At 43.0% G+C, this 18,494-nt stretch overlaps 1 protein-coding gene across 3 annotated transcripts in view; it reads right to left on the bottom strand.

Moving 5' to 3' along the window:
• ak8 (adenylate kinase 8) overlaps positions 1-18,494 on the bottom strand; it is a 210,669-nt gene that overhangs the window by 15,118 nt on the left and 177,057 nt on the right. For all 3 annotated transcript variants that reach the window (XM_069887225.1, XM_069887219.1, XM_069887209.1), the window contains one exon: positions 4,617-4,697. In XM_069887225.1, the coding sequence (XP_069743326.1) occupies positions 4,617-4,697 (81 nt within the window). The remainder of the gene's footprint in view (positions 1-4,616; positions 4,698-18,494) is intronic.

The raw sequence follows: 18,494 nt of genomic DNA on the forward strand, positions 1-18,494 counted from the left end.
CTTTCAAGAGAATTAAAGCTGATATTGCCAAAGCTGCACTCTCATCCATTGACGAGGATGTCCCATTCCAAGTGGAAACTGATGCCTCAGATTGTGCCTTGACAGGAACCCTTAATCAAAAGGGCAGACCTGTGGCATTCTTCTTCCGCACGTTACGTGGACCTGAACTTAAACATTCTGCTATTGAAAAAGAAGCGCAGGCTATTATTGAAGCTGTTTGCTACTGGAGACACTTTCTAGCCGGCAGAAAATTTACTCTTGTCACTGATCAGAAATCTGTAGCCTACACGTTCAGTACTAAACACAAAAGTAAAATCAAGAATGATAAGATGGCAAGCTGGCGAATAGAACTCTCAACTTATAATTATGTGATTCAGTACTGACCAGGCAGGTTAAATGATCCCTCTGACACATTGTCACGATCTGCTGCTGGTGCTCAGCTTGAGGGGCTAAAAGAGATCCATAGCAGACTGTGCCACTCAGGAGTCATGAGGTTCTTCCACTACATAAGGGCTAACAACCTTCCTTACTCTCTGGAAGAAGTCAAGAAACTGACTAAAAGCTGTCCCGTTTGTGCAGAATGCAAACCGCAATACTTCAAAGCTCCGGAGGCCACTCTCATCAAGGCAACCTGACCTTTTGAGAGGATTAGCTTAGATTTTAAAGGACCGTTACCTTCCAACAACAAAAATGTATATTTCCTTACTGTAATTGACGAATATTCCAGGTTTCCCTTTGCGATACCCTGCCCTGACGTCTCATCAGTGTCTGTCATTAAGTCATTTGACAGAATTTTCAGCATTTTTGGTTTTCCCAATTACATTCATACCGATCGGGGCTCGGCATTCATGAGTGTTGAACTGCGGCGAGTCCTGCTATGGAAGGAGATTGCCACCAGCCGTACCATGAGCTACAACCAGCAGGGAAATGGGCAGGTCAAAAGGGCTAATGCTACAGTCTGGAAGACTGTTAATCTTGCTTTAAAAACACATGGTTACCCTGTTACCCGAGGGCAGGAGGTTCTGCCTGAGGTGCTACATTCTATTCGGTCATTATTGTGTACTGCAACAAATCAAACACCTCATGAATGTAAGTTTGCCTTTCCTAGGAATCAGGAACTGTAATGGACTGGTCAGCCTGTTTATCTGAGCCTGGAACCATGCTGCTGAAGAGCCACGCTCGGGTGCGTAAAACAGACCCCCTAGTCCAACCAGTTTGGCCACTGCATATCAACCCCAACTTCTTTCTTTGGCTTGGCTTCGTGGACGACGATTTATGGAGGGGGTAAATGTCCACGTCAGCTGCAGGCTTGTTTGTGGCTGACAAGTCCGATGCGGAACAGGCAGACACGATTGCAGCGGTTGCAGGGGAAAATTAGTTGGTTGGGGTTGGGTGTTGGGTTTTTCCTCCTTTGTCTTTTGACAGTGAGGTGGGCTCTGCGGTCTTCTTCAAAGGAGGTTGCTGCCCGCCGAACTGTGAGGCGCCAAGATGTACGGTTTGAGGCGATATCAGTCCACTGGCGGTGGTCAATGTGGCAGGCACCAAGAGATTTCTTTAGGCAGTCCTTGTACCTCTTCTTTGGTGCACCTCTGTCACGGTGGCCAGTGGAGAGCTCGCCATATAACACGATCTTGGGAAGGCGATGGTCCTCCATTCTGGAGACGTGACCCACCCAGCGCAGCTGGATCTTCAGCAGCGTGGACTCGATGCTGTCGGCCTCTGCCATCTCGAGTACTTCGATGTTAGGGATGAAGGCGCTCCAATGAATGTTGAGGATGGAGCAGAGACAACGCTGGTGGAAGCGTTCTAGGAGCCGTAGGTGATGCCGGTAGAGGACCCATGATTCGGAGCCGAACAGGAGTGTGGGTATGACAACGGCTCTGTATACGCTTATCTTTGTGAGGTTTTTCAGTTGGTTGTTTTTCCAGACTCTTTTGTGTAGTCTTCCAAAGGCGCTATTTGCCTTGGCGAGTCTGTTGTCTATCTCGTTGTCGATCCTTGCATCTGATGAAATTGTGCATCCGAGATAGGTAAACTGGTTGACCGTTTTGAGTTTTGTGTGCCCGATGGAGATGTGGGGGGGCTGGTAGTCATGGTGGGGAGCTGGCTGATGGAGGACCACAGTTTTCTTCAGGCTGACTTCCAGGCCAAACATTTTGGCAGTTTCCGCAAAACAGGACGTCAAGCGCTGAAGACGCCTCTGCAAGCTCACACCAAGACACAAGAGAAACTTGTCCGTGAACTACTCTTTGCAGACGATGCTGCTTTAGTTGCCCATTCAGAGCCAACCCCAACTACGTTCATGTTAAATTCCCAGATGGGAGTACTGACATTGTACCCCTAAGAGATCTGGCCTCACCTGGTTTGTCCCTTCCTCACACCCCTACTCAGAGTGAGCCTGAGAGATTGGGCTCACCACCCCCCCCCCCCCCCCCCCCAAGCCTGTGATCCCTAGTAAGCTTTCAGATGGCCATGCTGAGGCTCCACTGCCTCACGCTGGCGATTCTGGAGCGGGTCCAGAAGTCAGTCCTTCCCACACTACAGACCAAGGAACTGTACCAGTTCCCAAGGTTGCAAAGGAGCCACCTGTTTTGAGAAGAAGCACCAGAATTCGTAAACAACCTGATAGGCTGATATATTCATAAAACATCTCATTATATTTTGATTGCTTGCTAGATACTGGCGTATTTTGGCTGTTAGAGTTTTCTCAATGCCAAACGTGGTATCCATGTATCACTTGCTTCAGTCTTTCCTAGCAGCTGTCCTTTTGATTTTAACCTTTCTTCTGCTGGGGGGTGGGGGGGGAGACTGGTGAATGTCTGCCAAGGTGCCCGTCTCCCCTCTGGCGAGCCTTGCTGTACTAACATTGGCTGTGCATTACCTCTACTGTTAAGGACACTCGCCTTGGATATAACTGTGTATGCACCTATTGTCTCTCATTATTGTACCATGAGATTCTGCTAATAAAAACCATGATTATTGTTTGACCACATCGTCTTTGTCTACTTCATCAACTGGCACTTCACTTTTATTAGCAATAGAATGGAAGCACGCCCATGCTGGTCGACTATCTTGAACTGGGCAGGGCTGTTTTATTCAGGAGTCTGTGTGAGGAGCCACAGGTACAGTCAGCCAAAGGGGCATGTCCAGACAACTAAATATACAACCAATGGTTTAGCATAGTAGGTCAAGAGTAAAGATGTGAATTCAGAATTTTGAAGTGTGCACACATTATTTCTAATTAATAACTAGAGACATTTAAGAAATTGATAGGATGGACAGATGGATAAAAAAAATTACTATCACCACAGAAGTATTGCTAAGCAGATTATTGGAGCTGTGATAAGTCTCCAGGACCTGGAGGATTTCATCCTAGGCTCTTAAAAAAAAGAAATAGTTGATATGATTTTAATGCTCAAAAATACATTGGATTCAAAGACAATTGTGTTAAGTTAGAAAACATCAAATATAACTCCTTTTTTGAAACGTTGACTGACAATTTCTCTCCACAGATGCTGCCTAACTATCAAGTCCCTCTAGGTTCTCTTTGTTCACTTAAGATTCCAGCATATGCCATTTTTGCACTTCTCTAAACTACAGATCAGCTAGCTTAACATCTGTCAGATGCTGTTATTAAATCATTACACTTGAGCTTAGAAATATTGAAAGTAATCAGACACAGTCACATGATTTTTGGAAAAAGAATTGTATTTGACCTATTTTTTTGATCTTTAAGGCAACATTAAGGGGAACATGTGGACATACCATACTTAGACTTTTGGAAAACATTTTTGATAAGGTGTAGCATTTCATGTTATTATGAGAAATAAAATTTTATGATGTAGGAGGTACAATAGTGGCATTGAAAAAGATTGGTTAGTTAACAAAATAGGTAAAAATCGATCTTTTTCTGGCTGGCAAGATGTAATGAGTGGCATGCTTTTGGGATCAGTGCTAGGATCTCATCTATTTACAACTTGCATATTGAATGGATATTGAAGAAGAGCATTAAATGTACTCAATTTGCTGATGACAAAATATAGGGAGAAGAGTAAGCAGTGAAAATGATACAGGAATGTTAGAAAGGATTTAAATCAGTGAGTGGAAAAATAGCTGCCATATGGTATTTAAATTGGCAAAATAAGAAATTGTCCATTTTGGCAGGAGAGGTGATAAAAAAGGAACATTTTATCGAAATGGCGACAAACCACAGAGCTCCGAAATAAGAAGGATCTGGAAGTTCAGAAATTCACAAAAAAATAGTATTCAGGTACACAAGTAATTAGGAAGATTAAGAATATTATTGTTGTAATTGCAATGATGATTGGATCTAGAAGTAGAGAGATTATACTTCAGTTATTTAGAGCACCTTATTTAGGGAAGGACTTTAATATATTGGAAGTAGTTTAAAGGCATTTACGAGGCCAATAGGTGGTTTATCTTCAAGGAAAGATTGGACAGGCTAAGATTGGATGTGTTGGAGTTTACAATAGTAAGAGGGTACATCAGAGCTTTCAATACATCTTTTATCTGTTTGATTTATGTGCTGTATGGTATGCCAGACAGTAGATAAAATGGCTTATCCAACTGATTATTTTAAAACAGCAAACACTAACCTTTTACCCGTGATTGGATCAACCATTCTCATTGAAAGGCGTTCTATGACAACATCATCAGGCACCTCCATAAAATAAACCCTATGAAAAAGCAGATGCAGAAAGTAAGTAGTTTGGGTTTGTGTAATTTCATGCTCATCAACAGATTGCAATTCATCAGATTATACAGTTGTGAAAACAAGCCAAAAACTTATAGTTGTGAAGAATTAGTCCACTGAAACTCTAATTGCAAATATACGGCTGCCGGTTCCTCATGTCATTTCTACTGAAATTTTAAAAATCACAATGTTTTTAACCACTTCTTGAAATTGACATTTGGCAATACAGCAATGTTGGCATTGCAAGAGAGATTTATATTAATAAAGTGCATCTTAAAAATATGAAGATGAAACAAGTTGAAATATTGAGTTTCGGTGCTAATTTAGCAAAGGTTAAAGAAAAAGGTGCTGACTACACTGGTCTAAAAATGTCCTCAAGCCACATGGCCCGCCAAATTCCCTGGATGATCTACATGTAATGAATATAGTATAATGTTTGAATATAGTTTGTATAATTACCATTTTTAAAATTTCATTTTAAATATTTGTCCAAGACACAAGATTCCCCAAAGCAAAAATATTAATTTACCAAAACAAAAATACAATGCATAAAAAATTGTATATAATTTTTAATCCAGTCAGCCAACAAAACAAAAAAATCCGATAAGTGTAATAACTTGCATACCATATTTTGGAAAACCCTGAACATCACATTCAGCATTACTTATTTGTTCCTTTCACAGTTGGTGTATCGAGTGATGCTCAGATACCAGCTGTGCTGGTCTTGCCTCAGAGATAGAGTTCCTCTAGTGCAGACCCCGCTGGCTGCTTCTTGTTTAAGTCATAATTGATTGTGACAAATCGACCCCAGTTGTGAATAAAATCTCTCCAGGGGCAGAAGAAACACTGTTATTTGGCTGCCATTAACTGCTAAATTAGCAAGTACTTCAAGCAAATTACAACATCAGATATAAAACCCATGAATCCAATTAAAAATAAAATATAAAAAAAACACAAGCAACCTGTTGAGAGAATCCAGCATGAAACCCCAACATATATTTTGGTGAATCACTGCACAACAGAGATTATGTATTTAGCCATTCATTATAAATTAATTTAGGAAAAACATCAAGAGCACCCCAATATGTTGAAACTTCCCTGGAAGCTGGCAATCTCACATTCAACTGTGTAAATGTTCTAAAAGGTCCTGAATATTTTATGAATATTTGTCATAAAACAGAAATAATAACTACTGAGCAAAGCTATTAGTATTAATATTTATGCTACTGGTGCTGAAATATTCATGGAACAGAGAAAGGGTTGTAAGATGAGAATTAATTTACATTGTGCTCTGTTTACCAACCAGCCTGATGTTTAGGCATTTGACAAGCGCTGATATGAATCTGTCACTCAATTTCAGTGTCAGAGAGGAAGGCGGCTGTCAGCTTGAAGATCAGGTTTCTGACAACTGAAATCCTGAAAGGGTTCCTCCTCCTTTTATTTTATATTTTATTTGTCCACTTTTTATTTTGCCTTAGGCAATGTATGCCACCCGTTCATCCGATCACCCTTCCATCTGCTTAAATTAACAAATTAATGAGAGATACATTCTACACCGGCCCAAAATGTTTATTGGTGATTAAATTATAATGGGAACTGTATAATTCATGAACCAATTAGTGGAAGTGTTAGCTGATTTGATGGGATGAGGAGGTACAAACTACATTAACTAATAGAGAGCTTGGGGCTGCTGCTGCCCACCACTCGGATTACGTGCCTAATTGCTTTACTTTATCTGCCTGTCACAGATAGCTATGCATATTTCATAATTCTCAAAGACTTCAATTGTTTACTTTCTTGTTGATCCTGTAACATGTAGAAGCTAAGCCAAGCTTTTGTGTAGTTAAAACCATCCGGAATTGAATCAGTTTTTGGTTGTGTGCGTAGAAGGCTGAAAGAGTAGCCCACTTATCTCTTTAGATCTACTTTGGAGCTCATTTCTCTTTAATTCCTTCTTCCATTCTGCTTACTCAGCTCCTCTTTCAGCTGGGGAATGCATTGTAGTCTCCTCCAATCTTTTGTATGGTCAAGTGCAGAGTGACCATAAGCAGAAAATAAAACTTGTCCACTTTGCATTCAATGACAACATCAATAATTTTTTGGTCTGATATCTTGAGTGGAAAGCACCTTGGAGCCCCAGCAAATGTGATGTAGCTCTCAACTCAGAAAAGAAAGAAGAGCCTTCAACACCCCACTTCCATTGCTCTCACTCGCTACCCTTACAGTCTCTTTGAGTGAGATTGCCCAATTAGAACTCAAATGTGGACAGTTTCATATTAGAGACCTGCTGATTCTGAGAACTGATTGCATGCCAGAATGTATTTTAGTAAGGACCCTTAACGCTTACCAGAGGGAGAAGAAACTTTCATCCCATCTGTCCGGGCTGACCCAAGACTCCTTCCTCCACTGACATGAGGCACACTTGCTGTGGGGCAAAAATTATTTAATGCCATTTTTCTTCTGTGATGAGGTATTCCCCCTAGGATTCTGGCTGAGAGCTGACAAGTTCCAATGCGCACGTGTATGAACAATTCAAGCATCAGCCACAGAAATTATTATGAATCTCTGACAACAGCCATATAAAATGAATATCACAACTGCTCTGATACTGGGCTGTTCCATCACTTCAAAATTTACATAACCAGTTCTAGCTAGAAGGTGTCACCAGACTTGGCTTTCACGTCGTCAAAGTATACACCATGCAGTCTTTTCATTATCCTCTGCAATAGCTCAATCCTGTTCTCAAAATTATTCTGTACAACATAGCTTTATCATTTAACCTGTGGTTCTCACCAAGTATTTAATTGAAATATTCTGCAGCTGGCATGTCCATTCACCTAAAGTTAAACTAATCTTTGTTCCTGGTATAATTATGTGGTAGCAATCTCTTTGCTCCCATAGTATATCTATTTTTTTTTAAACCATTGGACTGATTTTTTAAAAAGTACTGCAAATAATAGTTAGTGCAGAGAGAGAGAGAGAGAGAGAGAGAGAGAGAGAGAGAGAGAGAGAGAGAGAGAGAGAGAGGGGAGAAATTATTACATCTGGAAGCTACTCTTTCACTTCCATTGCACAAAGTGATAGGTCAGTACGTGTGTGGAAGGAAATCTTATTCTAAAGCTAGAGGATAGTTTTCTTTACCCTTTAGATCCATTAACATATCACCTTTTTCTAGATCCTTTTCAGCATTAAATAACCTTAGCTGATAATCTACCAAAATCTTGTTATCTTTTCTTTCTTTGGCTTGGCTTCGCGGACGAAGATTTATGGAGGGGGTAAAAAGTCCACGTCAGCTGCAGGCTCGTTTGTGGCTGACCAGTCCGATGCGGGACAGGCAGACACGATTGCAGCGGTTGCAAGGGAAAATTGGTTGGTTGGGGTTGGGTGTTGGGTTTTTCCTCCTTTGCCTTTTGTCAGTGAGGTGGGCTCTGCGGTCTTCTTCAAAGGAGGCTGCTGCCCGCCAAACTGTGAGGCGCCAAGATGCACGGTTTGAGGCGTTATCAGCCCACTGGCGGTGGTGTATGAACACAGGAAACATCAGATTGGAAAACAAGAACAAAATATTTCCCAGAAGTGATTACAAAGCACCAAAGTAGCAAGGCTATTTTGTTTTCACAAAATCTGTTTGTCTTGGGCCATTTAAGAATTACTTTGCTTTTCAAAAAATATTACTCTTTCTTTTAAATTTAATTTTTTTTCAATTTATTTACAACACAGTAGAAGCTGATTCCAGCTATTGAAACCTGTGCTGCTCAATTACACCCAGTTCTTTCTTGGGCTTGGCTTCGCGGACGAAGATTTATGGAGGGGTAACTGTCCACGTCAGCTGCAGGCTCGTTTGTGGCTGACAAGTCCGATGCGGGACAGGCAGACACGGTTGCAGCGGTTACAGGGGAAAATTGGTGGGTTGGGGTTGGGTTTTTCCTCCTTTGTCTTTTGTCAGTGAGGTGGGCTCTGCGGTCTTCTTCAAAGGAGGTTGCTGCCCGCCGAACTGTGAGGCGCCAAGATGCACGGTTTGAGGCGAGATCAGTCCACTGGCGGTGGTCAATGTGGCAGGCACCAAGAGATTTCTTTAGGCAGTCCTTGTACCTCTTCTTTGGTGCACCTCTGTCACGGTGGCCAGTGGAGAGCTCGCCATATAACACGATCTTGGGAAGGCGATGGTCCTCCATTCTGGAGACGTGACCTACCCAGCGCAGTTGGATCTTCAGCAGCGTGGATTCGATGCTGTCGGCCTCTGCCATCTCGAGTACTTCGATGCTAGGGATGAAGTTGCTCCAATGAATGTTGAGGATGGAGCGGAGACAATGCTGGTGGAAGCGTTCTAGGAGCCGTAGGTGATGCCGGTAGAGGACCCATGATTCGGAGCCGAACAGGAGTGTGGGTATGACAACGGCTCTGTATACGCTAATCTTTGTGAGGTTTTTCAGTTGGTTGTTTTTCCAGACTCTTTTGTGTAGTCTTCCAAAGGCACTATTTGCCTTGGTGAGTCTGTTGTCTATCTCGTTGTCGATCCTTGCATCCGATGAAACGGTGCAGCCGAGATAGGTAAACTGGTTGACCGTTTTGAGTTTTGTGTGCCCGATGGAGATGTGGGGGGGCTGGTAGTCATGGTGGGGAGCTGGCTGATGGAGGACCTCAGTTTTCTTCAGGCTGACTTCCAGGCCAAACATTTTGGCAGTTTCCGCAAAACAGGACGTCAAGCGCTGAAGAGCTGGCTCTGAATGGGCAACTAAAGCGCATCGTCTGCAAAGAGTAGTTCACGGACAAGTTTCTCTTGTGTCCTGATGTGAGCTTGCAGGCGCCTCAGATTGAAGAGACTGCCATCTGTGCGGTACGGGATGTAAACAGCGTCTTCATTGTTGAATATTATTCTCATGCTAATAATTACACCCAGTTAACCTACAACCAAATACGGAGGGTGGGAAACTTACACGGGTCACTGGGAAAATGTACAAACTCTTAACATTTAGTTACTCCTCTAAGGCATGTTGGATTATCCAAAAATTTATTGTGGACAGAGCTCAAAAGTATGGGTTTGAAAAAGGGCCGATTGAAATTTGTAGGAGAAATGAAGAGGCTCTTTTGAGGATAGCCTGTCAAAACATGAAACATCATGGAAGTTTTTGATGGATATTTTGCTAGCTTTGTAATACAATAAAAATGGTATCTATTTTGACACATCTTAAATCCAATTCGTGAAACTTTAAAATGTTGCTCCATTAATTCTGAAGATTATGTGCTGTTTGAAGAAAGCAGTACATTGTGCAGTTTACACCATGTACCTTCATTCCACAAACATTCAATATCCCATGACAACCAAACATGATGTTTTTACAGAGGTTAATTCAAATATTGTAAAATATTCTCATGCTAATAATGCAAGAATAAATACAGTATATAGTTACAAATATGTGGGAAAACATCTTACAAAATGTTCAGATTCTTGGAAACAATAATTTTTAAAAGGTAAGCATCCTGAAATTTAACATCTGGCCACATTTGAGAGAATTATTAGTTCAGATTAAATGAAGGACAGTGAGGTTTCAGGAAAACTCTCCAACAGTCCTACAGAGTTGTTCAATATTCCACATATTGATGTTACTCCCTCCTGTCTCTGAGAACCTTCAAGCATGTTCTTGTTTATAGATGAATTTACAAACCCAATAGATCCAATGCCCTTCATATTCTTTGAGTCATATCAAAGGTTGATTGATTGGAATCCAAATTGTGATCAGCATAATATTTCCTTACAAGTTTTAAAATTCAATTGTTTATTGGACGTTTGAAATGTTATCGAAGAATTGGTTTAATGAACAACCGTTAGTAGGCTTAATGCCTTTATTTTTGAACACAAAATATAATTTTAAAAAAATTCTTCTCTAGAACTGACAATATTGTCATTGTTTAAGGTATGAAATCTGCTAGTTTCATCAAATTGGAAAGGTGATGTAATATCAGAGCAATGATCCTGCACCAATGCAACTGCAGAGCACAAAGGGCTAGCTGGTCAGCATTTGGAGGAGCACATGTACATCCTTCGTATTATCAGGCAAACGTGCATCTATAATGTCTTTTTTTTTCATGGTAATTTTGGAAAATTGTGAACCCCTTGGTACTGATATAATTTTTTGTTCAAACCTGTATTTCTCAATCAAAAACTGGAAATTAATTAAGCTTACTATTAACCTCAAAGGATGCCACAATTATTACAATCTTTGAGGCACTTTTTACCTCTTTTCCTACAATGAACTTTATCAGTTCCCCATGATTTCTAGTTTCCAGCAACACTGAACAGCCAATCATATATTCAAATTCCACACAGAGAGCAAATTAGAATGTATAACACACTACATTTAGTCATATATTAAATATTTTACATTGAATGAATAAAAATGAGAACATATGTGAGATTAAGAAATTTAAAAAAAATCAACCTTAAAATATAATTTAAAATCATTGAATTTTTTATTAGAAGGAATTATAATCTACCTTGAAAATTAATTCATAAGGCCAGAGAGTTTGCTAAACCATAATGATGTCTTGGTATACATTAAAATTTAATTTAAACCTCATGCAATAAAGCATATCAAATTTGGAGCATCTTATAGTATAAATTGTTAATAAATACTTCAATTTATTAACTGAATGAATCTCTCTTTGAGGAGACTGTAAGTCATTAACAGCAATGTTTTGGATTTCATTGCAAACAGACACATATTCTAGATGCTGCTCTCAGTATTATGGATTAGCAACAATGAATGATGACAGTTTTTCCATCCTTGTAAATAAATGCTAGTTGTTTCTGAGAAAGTTAATTTCATGGTGAAGTTGCTGAACTTCACTGAAGTCATCTGTCACTCCAATCGAAGTTACTGAGGTATGCAAATAGTAGAGTTGCTGACTCAGAGTTCCAATGACCCGAGTTCATTCCTGATCTCTATCTACTTGGGTTTTCATGTTCTCCCTTTGATCACGTGAGTTTCCCCCAGGTGCTCTAGTTATCTCCCAAATCCCAAAAATATGTGGGTTGGTAGGTCAATTCGCTACTGTAAAGTGAGTAGTAGAATCTGGGAGAATAAAATGAGGTTGGCATAGACAATGTAAATGGGTACTTGATGGTCAGTGTAGACTCTGTGGGCACTATATGAACCTAATATCTATTTCTGACACCAGATGAACATACAAGCGCCACACAAGACAGCACAGAGTTCAAGATTGAACGTGGGTCAATGGGGTTGTGTTTAATGAGAGAAAAGCTACTTGTTTGTTAAAACCTTTGTATATTCTTTGCAACTCTGAACAAAGGTATTGACATATTGACAAGTGAGTGATTAGTATAGTAGGTCTTTTATATCTTGCTGGCAAAAAAATTAAGATTTTTTAATTAATTATGGAAATCATAAAAAAGCAAGTACATTTTAAGGTATGAATTTTTTTTTTATAAACAGCCAATATCAAGTAATTTCAACTAAAAAAAGAACTTGAGGAAAATGAAGGAATGAAGATATGGTGATGAAGCAAAGCTACAGACACAATTCCTAATCTATTTCTGTTTAATTGCCAATGCTCCTGTTCTGAGTCTAGGACCCCAAAACCCAGCAGCAATAAAAATTCACCAAGATAAACAGTTACTTAAACAAAAGTTGCTTTTAATTTTTTTTAAAAACATAAAAACCAGATCAAACTTTAACTTATTACTATTAACTTAACCCCTTTCTAATTCTAAGCATATGTGTACATAATGTGTATATGTTCAAGAAAGTTCTTGGCTATTAGTCCAGTCATTCACTTCTCACTTCTCCAAGTTAACTGGTATCAGACAATTCTTATACAGAATTTAACATTCTGGTTCTGAAAGGTAAATGGTTACCACTCAGCAAGGTTCTTATTGGTTTCAGATAGAGATTTGTTGCTCATTGGACACACACAAACTGATTCCCTCCAATCAGCCACTTCAGTGTCTTGCCAAAGAAATTTGTCCCATCATGGGTTTTCCAAATGATAACCTCTTCTTCCAGGTCACCACAGAGTTCCTCTTGTTTCCCTTATTTCAGGGGAAATACCCTAGCAACCCATTTCCTCTTGTAAGGACTACAAGGGTGTTCAACAGGCTGAACTCACAATCTGTCTTCAAAATGGGGTTTTCAACAAGCCTGCCAGCTTGCCATGTTACAGGCTCCAAAAGCTATTGCAGAACTGACCTCACTCTCCAAAGAATCACATGTTTTTTTCTCTCTCTCTGTTTGCAATACCATATAACCCCTCTTAGAACAGCAAGCTGCAACCAGAATCAGTTTCTGAGCCTGGCCATCTATTGCTTTAAAGACAATAGTCAATTTACTCCACAACATCAGTCCAATTAACACCTAGTTGTAAAGTTTCCATAGGCATTTTTCAAAATTTCTGTAAAGTCACTGTAGACATAAAGTCTCTGCTAAATGCATAGCTCTTGTATTTCAAATGAGATGTCTTTTGTGAAATGTTGATGACTGTTTGTGAAGTGATCTTCACTTAAACCCCTATAATCTATCTCTTTTAAAAACATATTTATATATAATATAAAATAAAATATAACCTATTACCATCCATTTTACTGATATTAATGGTGCAAAAAATATGCTTCACATCAAAGCAACCATTTTCTTAGAAAGAATTATGTCAAATTAGTAACCTGAATGAATGGAATCAACTTCAGTTGACTCCACAATTACACCATAATACATTCCTAACCTATACAAAGGCCACAACAAAGAGATATTGACAAAAAATTAATTTCTCAAAATAAATCTGGACACATAAACAAGTAGTTTTATTTCTTCCCTTTTTAAGATAAATTGTTGGTTATTTGGACAAATAAAAACCCAAATCAATGACAATTGGTATATTTTTTTTACCTACAAAAAGTTGAGAATTTTACTTCAAGAATATTCGAACAGTTCTAAAGAGATATAGCATGAAAACAGGGCATTTGCCCCCTGAGTAAAAGCTATTCATTACTTACCCATTTGCACTAACCCTACACATACAGGGAGAGCAGCGGCGGCCCCGGCCCCGGTCTGGGCGAAGGGTAGACGGCGGCGGCCCCGATACGGGCAGGAGCAAGGGGGAGACGGCGGCCCCGGCCTCGGTCGAGTGAGGCAGACGGAGGCCCCGGTCCGGACAGGGAGTGGGAGGCGGCGGCCCCAGTCCGGGCACAGGGAGAGCAGCAGCGGCCCCGGCCCCGGTCCGGGCGAAGGGTAGACGGCGGCGGCCCCGATCCGGGCAGGAGCAAGGGGGAGACGGCGGCCCCAGTCCGGGCACAGGGAGAGCAGCAGCGGCCCCGGCCCCGGTCCGGGCGAAGGGTAGACGGCGGCGGCCCCGATACGGGCAGGAGCAAGGGGGAGACGGCGGCCCCGGCCTCGGTTGAGTGAGGCAGACGGAGGCCCCGGTCCGGGCAGTATGGACCGACCTAGGAGGGGAGGCAGGCCCCTCCAGCCCGGGTAAGAAACCTGCATAGGAGAAGGCCACTCCGATATAAAACCTACGACCCAAGGACCTCGCTGCCACGTCCCAGCTTGCTTGGCCACGGCACACGAACCATGGGTGTAAAGGGTGGGGCCAGTACTGCGCGCACTGCACTCCACCTAAAAGCTCCTTTGCGCAGGCCCGAGGACAGGTCCACGTCCTCCCCCTCAACGTCCTCCCCCTCCACGTCCTCCCCCTCCACGTCCTCCCCCTCCACGTCCTCCCCCTCCACGTCCTCCCCCTCCACGTCCTCCCCCTCCACGTCCTCCCCCTCCACGTCCTCCCCCTCCACGTCCTCCCCCTCAAAAGATGCTCACAAACTCAAGCTAGCATGCTGGAACATCAGAACCATGCTAGATAAGACTGACAGCCATCGACCTGAACGTCGGTCTGCCCTCATTGCACATGAACTCCTCAGACTTGACATCGACATAGCCGCTCTCAGTGAAGTCCGCCTGGCAGATGTAGGCAGCTTCCAAGAACGCGGCGCGGGCTACACACTCTACTGGTCTGGCAAGCCTTCGAATGAACGACGCCTATCTGGTGTAGGCTTCATGGTCAAGAGCTTCATTGCCTCCAAACTCGAAAACCTTCCGACAGGCCTCTCGGACCGAATCATGTCCATGCGACTCCCACTTCAAAACAAGCGTCACATCACCCTCATCAGTGTCTATGCTCCAACCCTCCAGGCGGAACCAGCAGAAAAGAACAAGTTCTACACCGACCTGCGCAACCTCATCCAACGTACCCCTACAGCCGACAAGGTTGTCATCCTGGGCGACTTCAACGCTCGTGTCGGCAAAGACTCAGAAACCTGGCCAGGAATCCTGGGCAAGCATGGCGTCGGCAAGTGCAACGACAATGGGCGCCTCCTGTTGGAGCTCTGCGCAGAACAGCGGCTTGTCATTACAAACACCCTTTTTCAGCAGAGGGACACCTGGATGCATCCCCGATCCAAACACTGGCACCTCCTGGACTACATCCTGGTGCGAGAAAGTGACAAACAAGATGTGCTCCACACCAGGGTCATGCCTAGCGCGGAATGCCACACTGACCACCGGCTGGTTCGCTGCAAGCTCAACCTTCACTTCAAGCCAAAGCCCAGGAACAATAAAGCCCCCAGAAAGAGGTTCAATGTTGGAAAACTGCAGTCAGACGAAGCGAGAGGAAACTTCCAGGCAAACCTCAAAGCAAAGCTCGACGTTGCAACCCGCCTCACGGACCCGTCCCCTGAAACCCTCTGGGATCAGTTGAAGACTACCATACTGCAATCCACTGAAGAGGTACTGGGCTTCTCCTCCAGGAAAAACAAGGACTGGTTTGACGAAAACAGCCAGGAAATCCAGGAGCTGCTGGCAAAGAAGCGAGCTGCCCACCAGGCTCACCTTACAAAGCCGTCCTGTCCAGAGAAGAAACAAGCCTTCCGTCGCGCATGCAGCCATCTTCAGCGCAAACTCCGGGAGATCCAAAATGAGTGGTGGACTAGCCTCGCCAAACGAACACAGCTCAGCGCGGACATTGGCGACTTCAGGGGTTTCTACGAGGCTCTAAAGGCTGTGTACGGCCCCTCACCCCAAGTCCAAAGCCCGCTGCGCAGCTCAGACGGCAAAGTCCTCCTCAGCGACAAGATCTCCATCCTCAACCGATGGTCAGAACACTTCCAATCTCTTTTCAGTACCAACCGCTCAGTCCAAGATTCCGCCCTGCTCCAGCTCCCTCAACAGCCCCTAAGGCTAGAGCTGGATGAGGTTCCCACCCTGGATGAGACATATAAGGCAATCGAACAACTGAAAAGTGGCAAAGCAGCAGGTATGGATGGAATCCCCCCAGAAGTCTGGAAGGCTGGCGGCAAAACTCTGCATGCCAAACTACATGAGTTTTTCAAGCTTTGTTGGGACCAAGGTAAACTGCCTCAGGATCTTCGTGATGCCACCATCATCACCCTGTACAAAAACAAAGGCGAGAAATCAGACTGCTCAAACTACAGGGGAATCACGTTGCTCTCCAATGCAGGCAAAATCTTCGCTAGGATTCTACTAAATAGAATAATACCTAGTGTCGCTGAGAATATTCTCCCAGAATCACAGTGCGGCTTTCGCGCTAACAGAGGAACCACTGACATGGTCTTTGCCCTCAGACAGCTCCAAGAAAAGTGTAGAGAACAAAACAAAGGACTCTACATCACCTTTGTTGACCTCACCAAAGCCTTCGACACCGTGAGCAGGAAAGGGCTTTGGCAAATACTAGAGCGCATCGGATGTCCCCCAAAGTTCCTCAACATGATTATCCAACTGCACGAAAACCAACAAGGTCGGGTCAGATACAGCAATGAGCTCTCTGAACCCTTCTCCATTAACAATGGCGTGAAGCAAGGCTGTGTTCTCGCACCAACCCTCTTTTCAATCTTCTTCAGCATGATGCTGAACCAAGCCATGAAAGACCCCAACAATGAAGACGCTGTTTACATCCGGTACCGCACGGATGGCAGTCTCTTCAATCTGAGGCGCCTGCAAGCTCACACCAAGACACAAGAGAAACTTGTCCGTGAACTACTCTTTGCAGATGATGCCGCTTTAGTTGCCCATTCAGAGCCAGCTCTTCAGCGCTTGACGTCCTGCTTTGCGGAAACTGCCAAAATGTTTGGCCTGGAAGTCAGCCTGAAGAAAACTGAGGTCCTCCATCAGCCAGCTCCCCACCATGACTACCAGCCCCCCCACATCTCCATCGGGCACACAAAACTCAAAACGGTCAACCAGTTTACCTATCTCGGCTGCACCATTTCATCAGATGCAAGGATCGACAATGAGATAGACAACAGACTCGCCAAGGCAAATAGCGCCTTTGGAAGACTACACAAAAGAGTCTGGAAAAACAACCAACTGAAAAACCTCACAAAGATAAGCGTATACAGAGCCGTTGTCATACCCACACTCCTGTTCGGCTCCGAATCATGGGTCCTCTACCGGCACCACCTACGGCTCCTAGAACGCTTCCACCAGCGTTGTCTCCGCTCCATCCTCAACATCCATTGGAGCGCTCACACCCCTAACGTCGAGGTACTCGAGATGGCAGAGGTCGACAGCATCGAGTCCACGCTGCTGAAGATCCAGCTGCGCTGGATGGGTCACGTCTCCAGAATGGAGGACCATCGCCTTCCCAAGATCGTATTATATGGCGAGCTCTCCACTGGCCACCGTGACAGAGGTGCACCAAAGAAAAGGTACAAGGACTGCCTAAAGAAATCTCTTGGTGCCTGCCACATTGACCACCGCCAGTGGGCTGATAACGCCTCAAACCGTGCATCTTGGCGCCTCACAGTTTGGCGGGCAGCAGCCTCCTTTGAAGAAGACCGCAGAGCCCACCTCACTGACAAAAGGTAAAGGAGGAAAAACCCAACACCCAACCCCAACCAACCAATTTTCCCTTGCAACCGCTGCAATCGTGTCTGCCTGTCCCGCATCGGACTGGTCAGCCACAAACGAGCCTGCAGCTGATGTGGACTTTTTACCCCCTCCATAAATCTTCGTCCGCGAAGCCAAGCCACACATACTATTTTTTATTCTCATGAACTCCCCCAGATACAACTCACCATGCAATAGGGCAATTTATAGTGTCCAATTTACCTACTAATCTGCACATTTTTTGAATGTGGGAGGATACCAGAGTACCTGAGGAAACCCACATAGTTACATAATAACATGGACTTTTATATTTCACATAGACAAGGTCCAAGGTTAGGCTTTAACCCAGGGCTCTAGCACTTTTACACAGTAGCTCCACAAACTGTGCCATTCTACTTCCCTAATGTACTGAATGAAGTAAATTAGGTTAATCAAAGCATTGTGTAAGATGCATGCCTTGAACTTTGATGCATTATATTGAACAAACTATTTTGTATGATATTTCACATGCAACATTCAAAATGTTGATAGGTTATCACAATTCCAGACATTATGCAACATCTGAGCAGTGACTGAGCCGCTATGTCAAATACATCATTTATGCAATAAATGCATTTAAATCCTACTAAATTGCATAAATCTTAAAAATAGAAGCTACTCAAAATCTCATCAGGATCAAGTTTTTAACGCAAGGCAGAATGCACCAACTATGACCTCAGATAAATAGCACTAGAATGAGTAAAGGGAATCAATGTAAGTGATAATCCTGAAGCAATATTAAATATAAATTAATAGGCTAACCACAAAACAGAACATTTTATAAATGAAAGAAAATAAATTCAGATATTTAAAATTCTCATCCAGAATTTCCA

Source organism: Narcine bancroftii, chromosome 1 (assembly GCF_036971445.1).
Source record: "Narcine bancroftii isolate sNarBan1 chromosome 1, sNarBan1.hap1, whole genome shotgun sequence".
Taxonomy (NCBI): Eukaryota; Metazoa; Chordata; class Chondrichthyes; order Torpediniformes; family Narcinidae; genus Narcine; species Narcine bancroftii.